The 18,923-nt window shown below is 37.8% G+C and overlaps 1 protein-coding gene across 3 annotated transcripts in view; it reads left to right on the forward strand.

Moving 5' to 3' along the window:
- LOC132798225 (discoidin domain-containing receptor 2) overlaps positions 1 to 18,923 on the forward strand; it is a 160,300-nt gene that overhangs the window by 78,411 nt on the left and 62,966 nt on the right. The window contains exons 5-12 of one of the 3 annotated variants that reach the window (XM_060810005.1): positions 159 to 306; positions 971 to 1,150; positions 1,933 to 2,066; positions 6,803 to 7,010; positions 13,833 to 13,991; positions 14,461 to 14,705; positions 15,048 to 15,195; positions 16,283 to 17,109. In XM_060810005.1, the coding sequence (XP_060665988.1) occupies positions 159 to 306; positions 971 to 1,150; positions 1,933 to 2,066; positions 6,803 to 7,010; positions 13,833 to 13,991; positions 14,461 to 14,705; positions 15,048 to 15,195; positions 16,283 to 16,431 (1,371 nt within the window). In that variant the 3' untranslated portion in view covers positions 16,432 to 17,109. Of the gene's footprint in view, positions 1 to 158; positions 307 to 970; positions 1,151 to 1,932; positions 2,067 to 6,802; positions 7,011 to 13,832; positions 13,992 to 14,460; positions 14,706 to 15,047; positions 15,196 to 16,282; positions 17,110 to 18,923 lie in introns of those variants that run through there. The other 2 variants (XM_060810004.1, XM_060810003.1) reach the window with 2 other exon arrangements.

An 18,923-nucleotide genomic window follows, 5' to 3' on the forward strand; every position in this document is an offset into this window, starting at 1 on the left:
ATTTATTGTGTGCAAGCCAAAGAAAATCAATTTGAACGCTTTTGTTTTTTCGGCCAAAATACAAAACAAAATACAACAACGAACACTCAAATTCCCCCACCCACACACAGCTGGTGCATTAATAACGTTTTATTTTCGTATTCGTTGCTTCGTTACAGATACTTCCCGGCAATATAAACACCTACAGCGAGGTGGAGAACGTTTTGCAGCCCAGCATCTTTGCGTCCAAGGTGCGCATCTATCCCTACAGCCAATACGATCGCACCGTCTGCCTGCGCGCCGAGATCGTTGGCTGTGCCTGGGAAGGTAAGTGGTCCAAGCATAGTCGTGAATTATAGCCAACATTCCCTCCCTCTCCCACCGCTCCACACCCAGCGTGATGGTCGCACTTGTTCGTTGCCTGCGGCTTGCAAACAGCTAAAGTATCTTTTAGCTGCAACCAAACTGGAAAGTTGAACAATTTGTAAACTAATCGAAGACGTGATACTCTGGCGAATATTTCTTAAAAGTTAAATAAGTTCATGTTGCTGCATTAGCTTATCTACATCCCAGGCATTATTAACAATTTCCTCAATTTCAAAAATATACCAAAGTGAAAAGTCGAAACCCTTTAAAAGAGTAACAAATTTATTGTGTTAACATGCACTTCCGTCTTCGCTCGATGACTTTCTTTTGGATTTATGTCCTCAAGCAAAAAGTTCGTTAGTCTCTGTCATTGTTTTATTATTAGAGGTTTGAGTTTAATTTGCAGCTTTTAGTTGAATTTATCGCGCACTTTTCCGAGGCAATTCGAACATGAGTCAGCGACCATAAACTAGGATTATAATTACGAGTAGCGAATGGTATGGAAAACTATAAAATATGATGCCACAAATCGCCTTAGTAGCATATTAAATTGTGCTGTTGATACACATATGCCACATTTTGCCTTTCACTAACTCGTTTAACTGACTTCTCTCATTCTTTGCAGAGGGCATTGTCGCCTACAGCATTCCAAAAGGTGTTCAGCGTGGCATGGAAATCGATCTGTCCGATAAGACCTACGATGGCCAAGAACAAGCCGATCGCTTTGTCAACGGTCTTGGCCAGTTGGTGGACGGACAACGTGGCAAGGATAACTTTCGCATGGACATCAATGGCTTTGGTAAAGGTAAAAAACAGAATGCGAACAACAAACGGTCGAGATCAAAAGCCGTTATTAGCCACATAAAGTATTTCAGTCCAAAGAGCATTGCATTGCAGTTGTTTTGTGCTGCTTTACAAGTTGTTGCCGCACATAAATGTCACATAAAATTGAGCTTAGCCTCGACTAAGACTAGTTGGATAGCATATCTTATGGAGATTACAGTCAGTACTTGTGCTTTGAGTAAATCAAATGCAGTCTAGTTTTGTACACAGTGAGTGGAATATAGTTAACGAGCTTCCGCCAAATGAAAAAGAGATCTTTAAAGCAGTGGCAACTTTATATTGGTGTTAAGATTTTAGTGTAAATTAAATCCAGTTTAATTAGTAAGACTTTAAAATTTCTGATCAGTGATTTATACTGAAATAGGTTAATATATTAAAAGCAGGGGAAAATAATAATGAAGATTTGTATTTTGTTTTGTTGAAATAATCATTGACTTAGAATTGATCAACAAAAGCAAGAAATACAATCCTGATTTGGAGATATATTATACTTTTAAATATTATCATTAGCCTTAAAGATTACCATAAAGCTCACAATGTAATCATTGAGATATATTTTTCATAATTATCCTATTAAAATAAAAAAAGGTTATTATAAACTTAGAACGCAAAGATTACCTAAATTGTTATTAATACATATATCATTATTTATTTTTTGATCCCAATATTTCCCCTTCATATTTTCTTTAAATGAAATAAACTAAAAAATTCTTTAACTAACTATGCTAATATCTTTTCATTCAGGCTACGAATGGATTGGTTGGCGCAATGATACTCTACTTGGAAGACCTGTGGAAATAACATTTGAGTTTGAGACTGTGCGAAACTTCAGTGCTGTCATAATTCACACGAATAACATGTTCTCGAAAGATGTTCAGGTGAGTCAATAAATTCATAACATAAACCGAATAGCTGTCAACTGCAAGCTATGAGTGCAACTGCATTTCATCACATTTTTATTGCCAATATTCGAATTGCGGTGGATACGTCTCGATACTGTCTGTCTGTTTGTCTGCCTGCCAGTCTGTCTGTTGGTTTGTGGACAGATAAAATGCTACATTAAAAATAAAATATAACAACAGAGCAAAATGAAGTATAAACAATGTGCGTTTGCGCCTTTTTGTTTGGAAATCGTAAAAATCAACAGCCTGCATGAGGTACGTTTCCCATTCTCATTCTCATTCCCATACCCAATCCCATTCCCATGCCTCATGCCGCATACCCATAGTCATACCCCTGCAACATTCCCCCGTTCGTCGGCTGCGCAGACAAGCTACAAGCCAGACAAACTGGCGGCGGCAAACTGAGCAAATAAATGCTAAACAGTTCCGACAACCACAACAACCACAGTGCAGCAGTAATAAAATAAATTCAAACGAGAACGAATGATCGAACGAAAAAAAAAAAACAACGACAACGAACGAATTTTATAAACAAACCAAATACGAAATCGAACCTAAACAAACCACAATTGATACGAAACTGACTCAGGTGGCACTTGAAAATGTATGTACTTAAAGTCGAGCGAGCGATCTGAGTGAATATATGTATATGGCATACCATTATATAGTCAATTTCCTTGCTCGTCGAGCTCTTTATCGAAAGTAAACAATGTGCAACGCAGCGCAGTACAACAATCATATAATGATTGGGCACTGTGTTCTTTTTTTGTTTACCCCGAGAAGGGAACGCACTCCCTATTCCCTTTGCGTTGGCTCATAATCTGGTCATAAAACGGAAAAGAACAGAACTACACAGAACACAACTGAACTGAGCAGAGACTATTTTCAAGTCCATTGACCCAAATTTGTTGCGGCAATGTGTTAACTGGTAGATTCAGATAGCTATGAGCCTGTTGACTGATAACAACTCTAAAATTGTTTTCTAGTATTTGGAAGGTACAGCAGCAGCACTATCTTTAATTAAAGCATGAATGCACAAAATGCATGTTCAATTGAAAAATTCGATTGCATTTCTTGTTCTATGGTTGTGTCGTAAATCTCTTGTAAATTTCATTCGCTGACAGCTTCGAGTATCGTTCGACAGTTTAATAATTTTTTATATGCGCCCTGTTTGATCTTATCTCTGATAACTTCACTTCACTTCACAATATTTGTACATGTTCCTGTTCCTTCTTGTCAAATTTGTGTCAAATTAATCTCGATTTCGATTTGGCCAGATAACAGGCTGCATTTGTGGCCATTAGAATGCCATAATTATGCATTTAATATGTCGCTTTTAATTGGTGATAAGTTCAACATGTTTTTGCGTTTATTGAATGTATCTAAGCGACATTGCCGACAGAAGTATGATGAACATAAAGTATAAAGTATTGTGAACATAATAGATTGAAGCTTAATATTTTATAAATATATAGGTCATTACATAATGTTGAGCTCTGCTAATCCGTGCTATCAAATATATTTTAAACTAAATAAATATTATTAATATAACGAAAATGGTCATTTCAATTTTAATTTGTATGAATGAAGCTTTTAAGTATTTATACCCGCTACAATCAGGTTGGAAGGATATTATAACTTTGTGCCCTTAAAAAAATATATGCTACAGGCACAAAGTAAATTTATCTTTGATCAGCATCAACAACGGAGTCGATAGAGCCATTTGCGTCTGCCTGTCATCTGTCCGCCTGGTTGTCTGTATGTCTGTTTGATGCCACGCCCACTTAAATTCCGCAAGACGTGAAAATTCGATCAGCAAGCACTATTTTGAAGCTAGAGCCTAGGGCATATTTTTAGTAATTTTAAAATATATATTTTAAGTATAATAGGTATATTTCTAATATATTCAGCATATTTTTGAGATGTCTGGTATATTTTCATATATTTTGAATGTTTTTAATATAGGATAGCGGACGACCAGACTCGATTGTTGATTTTTTACTTGTTTTAATTCAGTCCGTTTTAATTATACCACATTTACTTAAATACTTTTTATTTTACTTTATACCCCACAGCTTAGTTCAAACTCTTCCTTTACCTGCCGCCTATATCGACTCAACAATTATGTTTACTTCTTTCTTATCACTTCCTAGATGGCTGAGTAGTTTTCATGATGATTTTCCATTTCCTCGGTTTACTCACCAATTTATGATGTGGCTTTTTGTATAAATTTTGGCTGCCTTCTCAGTTTTATATGCAGCTTCTCCGATTCGGTTAGTGATGCCACTCTAGATAGCGCAGTTTTTCTGACCGTCTTAAGCATTTCACCGCAATTCCGCTGACGTAATTAACCACAAAGTAAGCAGACCCAATTGGCAGCAGCTTCAAACGGCACATAAAATTTCAATTACCACAAATTTTCTTGGGCTTTGATTTGTTGCCGCCATTTCGACGTGAACTGAACTCGACTCTTTGCCTTCGGTTTGTGCTTGGGTTGGGTTGGGATATCTACTACGATGTGGTACCTGGTGACCACTCGGGTTGGGTTTATGGGTTGCCATAATTTACACAGCATCAACGATGTCGTCGACATCGTCGTCGTCGTGGTTGGCCACGTTGTTTGTCGTCGTCTTGCACTCGCTATAATTCTCATTTTTATGATTTTTCATTACCATTTGGCTTTGGCCAGCGCCATTCCGAATGCCCCATAAGTCATAAAATTACTTAGTGTGGACTTTTTTCCGAAAGAGGAACGAGCGAGAGTAGGGAATGGGGAATGGGGCACTGGGCTCTGCTCTGGGAAACGCACTGGACAGTTTACTGGAGTCGTGCCATAAATACTCAAAATGCCATTTGTGATGCATTGATAAGCCTAAAATTATGCTAATTGCGTTTTAATTATGACACGCGTGTGGTTGCTGCACCTTTTACCGCACCTGTCTGCCCAGTTGATGCTCCAGCTCCGCCACCAACACCAACAGCAACACCAACACCAAACGAAGTCCAACACCAAGTCCAAGTCCAAGTCATTACATGTCAGATGTTCGATAAGCCCCTTGAGCTCTTGTGTTGTCGGTTAGCGTCTGCTTGTTTGACTTTGTCTTTAGCATTTCTAATGAGTTTCCCTCCCCTACCCCCAACCCCCTCTGGGGCTGCCCCTTGTGTACTCTTTAAAATGCGTGCCCAGATTTATAACCCCGATTAAGACATTGTCGTGGGGGTCTGAGGTCGTCGCCGTGTCTGTCTGTCTACGTGTGGTCCTATTAATTAGTGTGGGGAGCTTAGTCTCTTCAGATTGTTTGTCTCCATAAGTGGCTGACTTCCGCCGTTGCATGCAGCTGCTGCTGCTGCTGCTGTCGCTGGACTGAGAAAGTTTGTTGAAGACACAGTTTGACAGGTGGGATTAGGACCAACTTGTATACTTGGCGTATAGTTTTTGGCGAACGCGCATTATTCCAACTCTCAGCCAGAGACTAATTGCTAAGAACTTTCGGGCAAATTATGTAAAATCATAATTAAACAGACATTCGACTTCAATTAAAGCGCAAACACAAACACAATTATCAAAATAAATAAGCGATTTCGATTGAAGCAAGTAACTCTTAATAGAAGTTAACAGAAGCAAAATAGATTTGAATTAGATTTCTTTAAAAATTTGTATTAACAGATGATATAAGTTAGTAATGTCTGTCTGTCTGTCTGTCCGTTTGTATGAACACCATGATCTCAGAGACTAAAGGATAGATTTTCAAAAAAAAAACAACGAATTGCAAGCGTAGTTTTAAAGCGAGCTTTCTAACTTGTTTAAAAAAGTATCTAACCCACAACATTTATTTATATTAACTAAAATATATTTAAAATTGATAGATATTTCAAATTAGCTTAAACTTAATCATATAAAATTACACACAAATATATTTATATCAATTCTAAAATACAATTAAAGCAAATTTATTTTAAAGTTGATGCAACTTACTCAAAGATATATTTGTAAATAAAATTGATTAAATCAATTGATATACAATTATATAAGCAGCTTTTCGAAGCGACTCTAAGTCTTTATTCGAATCGCATGTGAAAAGAGTTGTTAAAGCAAGTCCGATTGTTTATTTTATTAGCAGAGAACAAGCATAGTAGGTTTATCTATTTTCTATTTTCTATTGGTATTCAATGCATTTAGCCACATAACATACAAAGTCCACACAACACCTCCAAAACAAATGGCCAAAGGCGACGACAAGTCAACAAGTCAACAACAACTCATTAGCCATGCTCAGCTCAGCAATTGGCAAAGGGGAAATGGAAAAGACAACACTTACACATCCGGCTGGCCCCAAAAAACAAAATAAAAATAAAATACAAAGTGTAGCCAATGGGTGACCAAAAGTAAATGTTTATTTTATTTACATTATTTTCTTTCGCGTACGTTACTCGTATTCCCTTTTTTTATTATTTCGAGACTTCCGTGGCGCGTCTCGCTTGACCAAAAAAAGAAATACTGTCAGCAGTCGGTAACAAATATGAGAATACAATTCGCGCGTAAAAAAACAAAATAAATGTGATTACTTTAATTATTATGCCACTCACAGATACATAAACATGTTCGCAGTCACACACACTCTTGCTCTTGCGATGGGGCTTGGGGATTGTCCAGCAAACTGTTACTCATCTTCTTCTCTGCTTTTGCTTGTGCTTGTGCTTCTCTCTTTCAGGTGTTTGTGCACGCCAAAGTTTTCTTCAGCATTGGCGGACGACAGTTCAACGGGGAGCCAGTGCAGTTCTCCTATATGCCAGACCAGGTGCTGGATCATGCACGCGACGTGACAATCAAATTACATCATCGCCTGGGGCGTTATCTGCAGTTGCATTTATATTTCGCCGCACGCTGGATGATGCTCAGCGAGATTACATTTATATCAGGTAAGCGAGACAGAGAGCGAAGCAGCACCGAGCACAGAGACACAAACTCCGATTCCGTCTCGAAAAGTCTCACTCCCAGCTGCAGCCTCCAACTGACACTGCAACGCCCGCTGGGCCAAGCACTCATACTCACACACACACACACACAGTGTTGCTGCAAAAATTATTTTATTAAAAAATGTAGCACGAACACGCAAAAGGTAAAAGTTGCAAGAGAGCAAAAAAAGAGTAAAACACAAAGATACAAAATAAAAAATAAAATGAAGAGGAAAAGGAAAAGGGTTAACTCGCTGCTCGCTGCTCGCTCGGTTTCTTCCTTCTTGACGGCGGCCACCTGCTGCCCCACTTACAATAAATGTGAATACATTCGTTGTCAACTATATGAGAGAGTGTGTGGCGCTGTAAGGGAAATTCTCACAGTTGATGTGCCCCTGTTGTTTTTAGTTTAAATTAATTTTTTATGCCCGCTTGTGCTGAGTTGTTACCGCATTTAATGCAGCGATAAAGCGCACAGGTTACACAACCAGCAAGCAGCTATTTTGAGTGCTATATTATTAGTAACTGTGGAGCGAACAAATACATTTTGGAGTTAAGTAGCCAAGTACTAAATTTGAAGGTTTAAATATTAAATGTAAATATCGTTTTGAAGAAATCTGTTGGTATTATTTTGAGTTGTTATACGAATATATACAAATAGTAGTTAGAATGTTAGTATAAATATAAATCTATAAAATAAGTTATACTTATTATATTACATATATAGTACAGGGTTAATTGATTAATTACTTAGAGGAAAACTTTGATTACAATATGCAAACAAAGGAAACATTCAATTTCCATTTTTTGTATAGATTCAAGAAGAGATGAAGAGAAGATTCTAAACACTCAATAATATTGATTGAAAAATTTGTTAACAGTAGTAATCATATCTTAAGAATAAAAAGAGTGAAGATTCTCATTCAACATCATAATTATTTGGACCATAATGCAAATTTAATGAAAAGAAAATAGATTTCTTCAATAATAATTTATTTTCCCTAGAAAACATACAGGAAGAGATAGATTCAAAATTCTTATTCAGCTTGAAATATTAATTATTCAAAGCATTGCATACATTTATTTTTCAACGGTATTTATTTTGAATAAATTTAGATGTTAGCATAAGGTATTTGTTTGCTGTGCAAAAAGCAAAGTTCGAGCAAACTTAAATTAGTTAAATATTTGATGTCTTCTTGTATTTTGCTTACTGCAAACACATTTCAACTTGCAACCAATTTCATTTAACATACACAAAATCGAAAGAAAATACTGCTTGGCAAATACTATTTTAAACATCTGTGCATTTGTGGCACTTTTCTGCTCTCAACTATTTTGAGGTCTAACCTTTTATGTTTGCAGCAGTAAAAACATAGAAGAGAAGAAGAAAGGTGAAACCTTTATTTACCTGTGTTCAACAGTTTAATTTTCATTTTACTGCAACTCGAACTGGGTAGAAGAGAATTTTCTGCAGTCTGTTAAATACTCATACGAGTCGTTTGAAGTAAAACGAATAACCCAAACAGTAAACATAATTTAGCCTAGCAAACTACAAAACTGCAAAACTCTAAAGCTCAGTGCGCCTAACGGCAGCGGCTCAGCAAACATAAACTGCAACTGCAACTGCAACTGCCACAACAGCAGCAGCAGCAGCAACAACAAGAGCAAATACAAATACAAATGCAAAAACAACAGCTTTGAGCAATTGAAAATTCCACTGACACTAAAAATTCGTTGCGCATTTCATTAAAACCCTTGGCAAACGGCTCGACTCAACTGAACTCGTCTCGTCGACTCTCAACTGGGCTCGATGCTGCTTCATATGTGTGTGTGTGTGCTTGGATGTAAGTGTGCGTGTGTGTGTGTCGATGGTGCAAAATATATTACCAAGTGAGAGTCAGACTATGAACCAATTTTTACTTAACTCACATCGCAAGCAAAGCAGCTCGGGGAAGCAACTGGGGAGCTGCTTTGTTTCTCTATATTCTGTGCTGTGTGCAATTGTGCATAGAGTGATACAAAGCGAGACAGCGGGGAAAGGCACTGAGAGGAGGCATTGTAACAAGTATGGGAAACGGAAGCACACACACTCGCAGAAAAAGTGGGGTACGTAGTTGTAGTATGTTAGGGAAAGGAAACAGCAGCTATGGCATATGCTTCACTACAACCAGTAGTAGTAGCAGCAACAGCAAAGCACAAGGATATTGTGAAAATTAAATGAGTTGCATTACTTTTGTGCATTTGAAATTTGCAACTCAATGAGCACAGAGCGCAACCAGTCGAGAACCAAGAAGAACCTCAGGGTTACCCTTCGAGAGAGAGCGAGCGGGAGAAACGAGAGTGAGAGCCAGAGATAGATATCTGGGGAATGGCAATGGGTAACATCGGCAACATCGTGCTTTCCTGTCTCCAGCTTCCTCGTTTTACACGTTGCATAATAAAGCGTCACTTTATAGTACTTGCAACACGGAATGCCCTACACATTCAAAGGGATTTAACCCTGCGACTCGAGTCCTTAAAAAAACTGCAACGAAATCGCCATTATATAAATTATAAATGCCAGCTAAGAATCTTATTGTCAAAAAGATCGAACACATGAACCTGTTTTTAAAGAATATAAAAGAAAAGTTCAATCAGCTAGTTTGGGATTTATTCTTGTTACAGTTTTGTGAAAAAGGGAATTCAATCATCGACTTGCCTCATTTGCGATTCTCTTTTGTTGCCATTTGCCATTGGCTGTGTCTTAGTTCTTTTTGCTTACAGATTTGCTTCTCTTTTTTATTCCTGCATTTCTTCTTTTTGCCCGAAGCGTATTTAAGCTTGGCAAGTGCTTTGCTTTATAAATCAATAACATTGCAATATATTTTTGCATGTTTCTATCCCCCCCATTTGGATTTCGATGCATTCTATTCATCTAGTCCGTCAGAGAGCCAAGTATTCAAATTCATTTCAATAACTTTGCTGCGCTTTAAATCCTTCAGCAATTTCCCTCGCTTAATCCTTTCTAATTGAAAATCGTTTTGTATTCCCATTCGAGATCTGAGAGTGCTTTTATATGGAATGTTTGTGTGTGTGTGTGTGTCTAGGGATGAGGGATAAACAGAGAGGGGGTTTGCTGGATGTTGGATGCTGGATGCTGGATGTTGAATGCTGAATGGTAATGCGCAATTGATGCTACATGAAATTGCATCATCATATGCAGAGCATATGATGCAGTTGATTTGTTGCACCATTGAAGTGTGCTTCTGGCCTTGAGCTCCTCCTACACTACTTTCTCACCTCTCCTCCCCTCTTCACCCCTCTCCCTTCACCTCTTTCCACTCTTAGTTAAGGCAGATTGCAAATTGCAACAATGTGCGTCATTTCGCATTTCGCATTTTGAAATTCCGAATTCGGAATTCGCATCGTAATTTGCTTAATGGTTCAGTTCAGTTCAAGTGCCAGCCAAAGTGCATTGATATTGAAAGCATTAAAGTGCCGAGTGCATAATGCAATCAATGATTTCACAGAGAAGCAAACACAGAAAAAAGAAAGCAAACTTCAGACAAACAATGAGAACTTAATGGAGGTCACGTGCATTGCAACTGATTAAGATAAAGCTGGCAGTAAACACATTCATATTCTTGTACAATCATCGTAAGTTAAAATCGATTTACTCAGATGGAAATTAAACATAACTCACTTACAGATGAAGTCATGCTATTGAAATCACCAAAGCAAATTGAATTACTTTAAGCTACTTACAAATATTTATTAAAGCTCCGGAATTTAAATATTTTTTTTTCACTTAAAGTACTTTACTTTACTTTCGCCAAGCAGACTTTTTATATTATTATTATTAAGAAACAATTGTCATAGAAATCAACGACCGCTGCATCCGGGTCTCAGTTGCTTTGGCTGACAATCTGGTATATGGGCATTTCCCAAAGTCGCGAACGTACGTTCGTACGCGATAAATTAAAAAAATAAAATCGAAAACAAACGTTTCCTGAAACTTTTTTTTTACTCTTCGATAGCATTTGTTTAGCCCTTTGGTTAGTGTAAATTATGGGGCTTATCGATTTTTAATTTTCATAATATTGTCAAAAAACATGCGGTCGCGAACGTACGCAAAATGGACTCTGCGAATTGAGACGGAATATTTTAAAGAAATTACTTTACTTTTAAAATAGAATTATGTAGCTTTCTATTAAGTCTACTCCCAAGAAAATATCTCCATTTATTTATTTTTAATTTATTTTTCCATGTTGTTTTATTTATTAAATTTTTATTTTTACCACAACTTTTTTTTATTAATAACTTCATATTTCATAAAAACAAACGGATTTAACTCAATTTAATGTGTCTAATAACATTTAAAAGCAAAAAAAATAAATTTTTATTAAATATGAAAAATGTACTGAAATTTATTAATAGCAAGAAAAATATGTAATAAATAATAAGTAATAACTAACAAGTAATAAGTAACTGCAAACGACATAGTTTTCAAAAACAAAAACAAAAAAAATTTTTTTTTTTTTTAAATCCATGCTACTTTGACAATCAATAAACAAATATTGGTTAGAGTAACGCCAACGATTTTTTATATTTAAAATATATATACCAAAATCACTTAACACGCGAAGTTTCATTCACCTGCTTGCACTTATTGCGGAGCAATTACAATAAAATTATGTTTTTGGTCGCGAACGTACGATTTGAACATAGATAAGAAGCAAAATAAAAATAAACAGTTAATTGAACATTTTTTCGCTCACTTTGCATTTTTTATCTTATTATTGGATTGCTATTAAGAGATTTGGTAGAAAAAGAGCAAACATATCATATGTTTTCTTTGTGAAATAATAAAACATAAAAAATGCATACAAAAGGAGCTAAAAGTAAAAAAATTACATTTTGTCAGTTTGCAGGCAAATTTTTTTATAAAAACAACGGAGATATGCTACGGATCCATTGTATTATGAAAATTTGGATATTTCTTTATGACATTATACAAAAAAATACGATGAATGTGAAGTTTTTTTTTTCGGTCGTGGTTTACCTTTTTTTGGGAATTGCCCATATTTAGACTGTATGGTATATTTTGAAAGTAATAGTATATCGGTATAAAAATATAGTATTCGGTATATATTAGTATATTTTGAATGTGTATCGATATACCAAATATAGCGAATTATATATTTCAGTATTTTTTAGTATATCACCTTGGTATATTTTAAGAATAATACAGCATTGTTTTGCTTTTATTGAAAAACGGTAGCTGTTATCTCAGTCGTTGTTTTGTAACTAATTTTTATATAAATCACAAACAAATTTCCTTGAATTTTTGCACATGCAATAACCACATTAATATTGATATGTCAAACTAATTTAGATAGAATCAACTTTAATACATTTTTCAAATCCCTGAGTACACATTATCTCATGCTCAATGCGTGTTTCTTTGGAAATCCTTTAGATACAGCTGTCACATCGATCCATGTGTCAATTGCCAATCTCAGAGCGACTCTCCAAATGCCAAACCACACTCCATACGCTAGACATCAAGTGGTGCCATTAACATTTTGTCTCTCTCTCAGCCAGCGTAACAAATTAGCATATTCGAGGTTCCGTTTTCCTACTCTCCATTTAGATTTGGTTTAGTTGTGTTCCAGGGGAGCAAATGACGCGACTTTTTACGGGGGAGAGAAGTCGCAGTCGCCGTCGCAGTCCCAATTCACAGTGCTACTTTTGGATGCGGCGGACCAACTTCTATGCCACAAGCAACACCCAGAAGCGAGGCAAACCAAACGACAGAATGGCGAAAATGTTGTTGTCGTTGTTGTCGTTGCTATTTGCATGGCAAATTCAAACACACGAAAGTAAACAAAAAACTTTTGTGTGCCAACAAAAAAGTTGACGCCAAAGAAAATAGACGACACGCGGCGGTAACAACAACAACAACAAGAATAGCAACAACAACAGCAGCAGCACAACAAGTTCAAAATCAATGCCAAGAGCTGTAAAAATTTGCATTTCCCTCAACGGTTTTTCAGCTGTTTTTCGAAATTTTCTGCAAAATGTTCTCGTCAGTTTTTTCCCTGTTTTTGTTTTTAAATATCAAGCGAGCGAGCAAACGAGAAGTTCAACAAACGCTCGAGGCGGAAATGCATTTGGAAATTTGTGCTGCCAACCAGGATAACCAGGACCAAACCATTCTCTATGAGCTAACAAAACAAAGTTACCCGTCCAGTCCGCTGGGTAAACAAGGAAAACCAAAAGCAAAAAAAAAAAAGCGAAAAGCGAAAAGCGAGGGGATCGGCAGTTTTGTTATCGACGACTGTCTGCGATGGATGATGGCATTTGCAGCGCTTCTGTTTATTGTCTGGCTGTGAAAGGTCAACAACGCACACGCTTCAACGCGCCCATACTAGTTGAGCTCATGTTCTTGTTGTTGTAGTAGTTGTAGTTGTTGTTTTGTGGGCGAGGCGACACCTAAAAGTATGCAACACTAATTGGCACTCAACTGGGCGTTTCTCTCCCATCAGCGTTGACATTAACTGAAGCAGCAGCAGCAGCGGCAACAGCAACAGCTCATTTATCATAATAATCGCGATTCTCTCTCGTTCTCTGCTAATTGCTCTATGTGAGAGCCATTAGCTTGGCTGGTTTATCAAGACGGGCAGCTGTCATCCAATCCCCCCTCAGTCTTCTTGTTGCCTAGTTTGGCTGCACTTTACTACACTTTTTACTGCCTTCTTTTTTCCAGTGCTAACCTAGTTTCTCGGTCTCTAACTCCTTTTGCAGTTCCCGTCGTAGGCAATTTCACAGATGAGGAGCTGCTCAATGTGCCGCCCTCGAATGGCGTTTCCGTGCCAAACACATCGGAATATCCGTTGCAGCGCGATGAAGTGGGCCGAACTGTTGGCAACGGAGGCGTAGAGCGAAGTCAGCAGACCAAGCAAGGTGAGTCGATGGATGGATTGATGAATTGCCCACCCACAGCAAAAACAACAAAAACTCCCAGCTTAATTAGCATCAAGAGTGGGCGCCATGGCCTTAAATATTTACCGCATTTGGAATGCAGAGTTATTTTTAGTTTTTAATTTAAACACAACAACAATAAGTCTTCAATCAGGATCTTACTAATTTGTAGTCTGTGAGTGGATTATTTTTTTAATTACTCCATTGCTATCATTAACAATGAGTTAACAACACAATAGAGTGTTGCCGGCAAAACAATAAGCGCCCAGCGCCCACAAAGTATACCAGAAGAAAATGCTGAAAAAGTGCAAAAGTTTTTCATTAATTACTTAGCTTTCCTTCTTTTCCACAGCATCAGCATCAGCATCAGTTGTTTAGTTGCTGTCAGTTCGTAGCTCTGTCTCTCTCTCTCTCTCTTTATCTAGTCTCTTTCTCTGTTTTCACTTTGCAGTTATCTCGCCGAAACCCATTGACCATCCGGAAGAGGAAGTAAATTTCGTTGGCGCCATAATCACAACGCTGGCAACGATTATCATGCTTCTGGTTGCCATTATCCTCGTGATAATAGCACGCAATAAGCGCGCACGCGGGCGTGGCCATGTGCTGGATGCATTTCAGCACAACTTCAATCCGGACACCCTCGGCGGCATTGATAAGCGACTCAATGGCAATGGCCCTGCCAATGGAATCTTGAAGGTACCAAGTGCTACACATTTTTTGTTTTTTTTTTTGGGGGGGGCCACTAACCGGTTGACATGAAAACTACATAAACTGTGGGTCACTCACCGATCAATGGTCGCCACCCAAAATGCATGTCAGTTCACCCCACAAAAAAAAAAAAAAAAATGGAGAGAAAAACTAGCTACCACTAACGCACAAAGGCTTTTCCGCAGTGCCCGGCTCCATATGCAGAAATCATGATTAAAAACTGTAGTGTTGTGTTCTCCGTTGCTGTAGTTGCAGTTGCAATGGCAATGCTGGCAAAAAACTAGGCGTCAATTTTTTGTTAACACATTTTTGTCACCTTTTCGCCTTTAGGTGGTCACAACAATGGATGACAATGAGTCGTCCATTGACAAGAACAGTCTCTACCACGAGCCCTTCAATGTGAACATGTACACGAGCGCAGCCAGTGCCTGTTCCATGAATGACCTGCAGCGTCAGCATGTAACTCCGGACTACACAGGTGAGTTCACGCAGAAGAGAGAGAGAGAGAGGGAGTAAAGTGGGGAGAATCTGTTATTGTAGTTGTTGTTGCTGGGGGCCATAAACAGTGCTCACAGCATGATTCAAGCATCAGCTCCTGCTGCTTCAACTACGTCTCCAGCTCCTGCTCCAGCTCCCGCTGCTGCTGCAGTTGCTGGTGTCGTTCCTGATGAGTTTGATGTTTTGCGTCCTGGCTGTGACAGGACATGCAAATGTTTCTGCAGCACACAAAAAAAACAAAAAGGAGAAATGCGAGTACGACGCAATGCTTAATTTAGCGCACAACATGAAAGTCCAGTCGAGTCCAGTCCAGTGCAGCGCAGTCTGATGGACGCTTTGCCAGCGGTGCAGCAGCTAGCCAAAAAAAATGAAAAAAAGAAAAAGCGGAGGGGGCAAAAAAGAAACTGCGCGCGTTGTTCGCGCCGCAGGACATAATTTTGAATTGCTTAGTCAGCAAAGACCAACAGAGCTGAGAGAAAGAGTATGCCAACAACGTGATACGTTATGCAACGGCAGCTGCGAAGTATCAGTTTCTATAGTCCATTTATTAGTTCAACACATAGCGCATACGCAACGTATACGTAATATTGATAAACTATTCAAATAAGTCCAGTGAATTGTGCTTCTATCAAGTTAGTTTACTGCTTAACTAGAGCAATTATCGAAAAGTAACCTTATACATTAGTTGAAAATCGAATTTAAGCTGCTTAACAACCATACAATGTTGCAGATTAACCAACTTATCTTCAAGCTGCAGACAAGCAGAGTAACTAAATGTTGGACTCTCCTCGCAAGGGTTTTCGTTTCATGTATTTCTCGAGTAACATGTGCAGTGTTTAATTGCCACATGGAACATGGAGCATGGAGCATGGAGCATAGAGCATGGAACATGGACCCTTGGACTCTTGGTTAAGGGTTACGAGCTTAGCTACGTAATTTGTAATGAATTCTAATGTCTTCTGCTTGCCGCCTAAAGGCATGCTACACATTTTTTTGCTTGCCTTTATCTCATTCTTTCGCTTCATCTCTGTCTCTGTCGTTGTCTCTGTCTCTTTCTCTGTGTTTAGTGTGTAGAAGACTGAGACCAAGCAAAGTGAAGCGCATAAAATCGACAACATGCAGGACAAGCACATTGTTTGCACACATTCCTGGCCCATCGTCATCCTCGTCGTCGTCCTCATCATCATTATCATCATCATTATTGTCATCATTGTGATTGTCATCATGAGCGTTTATGGCACGCCTTTCATGCGCTCGAGTCATTTGGCAAAAAGTTTTCTGATGTTGCCTTTGGGTGCATTTTATAACTGGGCAGCAAATATTTGTCATCGTTTTCCCCTCCCTCAACATTTTGATTCTTCGCCAGTCCAATCCACCCGCTCTTCCTGTCTTTGTCTGTCCGTCCGTTGCTATAATAATTTAATTTAGCTCAAATAAATTATAACTTTGGCCATGGAACTCCTCCAGTACCAGTTTCATTCGCAGTCACTCGTCACAGTCTCGCGCGTACCGCACGCTTCAAATTGAGTGCTTGAAACTTCGTTTGGTCTGGCTGCAAAACTTCTGCCACGCCACACAAAACCTGACTGCCACTCTCCACTCTCCACTCACAACACACACTCCACACTCAAATTAAATCCCATTTTTGAAGTCAACTGCCAATTTGCACTGCCAATGCTGAAGCGAATCTCCCTCCATCCTCCTACCTCCTTGACTGGCTGCAATGCCTGCGAAAAACTTCTCACTTAATAACATTGCATGCAAATAAACATGGCAATAAGCCGAAGACGAAGAACGAAACTCGTTTAAAAGCAGGTCGCAATTTTCCCAGCTATGCATGAGACAGTCCAATAGCACCCATAGTTCTGAGTAATCGCCGCAACTATATAGTGCAATGAAAGTGAACTCAAGGGTAGCTAAACTAGCGAGAGATGGGTATACTTAAAGCGTACAAAGCTGTAAAGGAATTATGGGAAAGTGAACATATGAATATTATTATAGAATTATACCAAAAAGAACCAGCTCCATAATAACAAATTTAATTATTACAATCAAAATAATATTTCGTTGGTGTATGATGAGTATTTGATAGGGTTTTAAATAGTTTAGCTGTATATTGTATTGACATTATATTTAGCTCTGGACCGAATTCATGATTATTTTTGTGTAAATTTTCTCTTTTAAGTATTTTTATACCCGCTACCCATAGGGTAGAAGGGTATTATAACTTTGTGCCGGCAGGAAATGTATGTAACAGGCAGAAGGAGGCATCTCCGACCCTATAAAGTATATATATTCTTGATCAGCTTCAACAGCCGAGACGATCTAGCCATGTCCGTCTGTCCGTCTGTGTGTCTGTCCGTCTGTGTGTCCGTCCGTCTGTCCGTATGAACACCTAGATCTCAGAGACTATAAGAGATAGAGCTATAATTTTTTTTCGACAACATTTGTTATGTTTGCACGCAGATCAAGTTTGTTTCAAATTTTTGCCACGCCCCCTTCCGCCCCCGCAAATAAAAAAAATCGAATAACAAGCGTAATTTTAAAGCTAGAGTTACGAATTTTGGTATATATAATAATTACTATAGTAGTTATGATTCCTAAAAATTTGGTTGCGATCAGATAAAAATTGTCGAAGTTATTAAAGAAATACTTTTGTATGGGCAAAAACGCCTACTTACTAGGGGTCTAATTTGCTTTGGCCGACAGTCTGGTATATTGTGCTGTCTATGGTATATTTTGAATGCGGTACTATATCGATATACCAAATATACCATTTGGTATATTTTTTTTTGGTTTTTTAGTAGTATATTTGGTATATTTTGAGAAATATACCGCAAAATATATTGCTTTTATTCAAAATGGGTAGCGGGTATCTCACAGTCGAGTACACTCGACTGTAGCTTTCTTACTTGTTATATTTTTTTATTTGTTTTATTTGAGATCCCCTGTAATGGAAATCTTTAACTTCTCCCCGAGTAAATACCAAAATGCATATGTTTTTATTTCAATTTAAATTAAAGTGCAATTCATACTTATGAAGCTAATAAAATATATTTAACTATATTGTATGCAGATGTTAGTCCTCTAATTCAATTCTTTTTAACCTTTAATTTAAGCTGGTTGGAGTTTGAATTTTGAAAAACTCAGACCTATTGCACATTAAAATTTTATAAACTATGTTTTCCCACAGGGAACTTACAAACATATTATATAAATAAAAATATATGTAGGTTTTATTTATATTTATTTTATTTAATTTTACTTATATTTTGTTAAGCCGCCTAGTTTATATTTCTCTTGAAATCCAATGTCACATTTGACTGCACAATTCGTGAATGCTTTAATTGGAGTAGCGCATTCAACATTTCTGCAATCTCAAGTTGAAAACGTAAGGCCACAAAACTTCAGTGCAACTTCAAAACTGAGACACTGATTGCTCAAATACATATTTATACTTACATAGTGTACATACTATACACTATACTTATACACATACATACACACACACTCACACACACATGCAAATGCATATACAGACAACTTGCATACGAATTTCACAGAGTCGTCGAAAAGTTTTGTCATTAACGTTGAATTGTCTGTCTCTCGATGTCTGTCTCTCTGTCTCTCTCTCTCTCCCCCCATCTGTCTGTCTGTCGCTGCATATGTCTGTCTCTCTTGCACTGTCTGTTATTTTATGTTTTCACT

Source organism: Drosophila nasuta, chromosome 2L, assembly GCF_023558535.2.
Source record: "Drosophila nasuta strain 15112-1781.00 chromosome 2L, ASM2355853v1, whole genome shotgun sequence".
Lineage (NCBI taxonomy): Eukaryota > Metazoa > Arthropoda > Insecta > Diptera > Drosophilidae > Drosophila > Drosophila nasuta.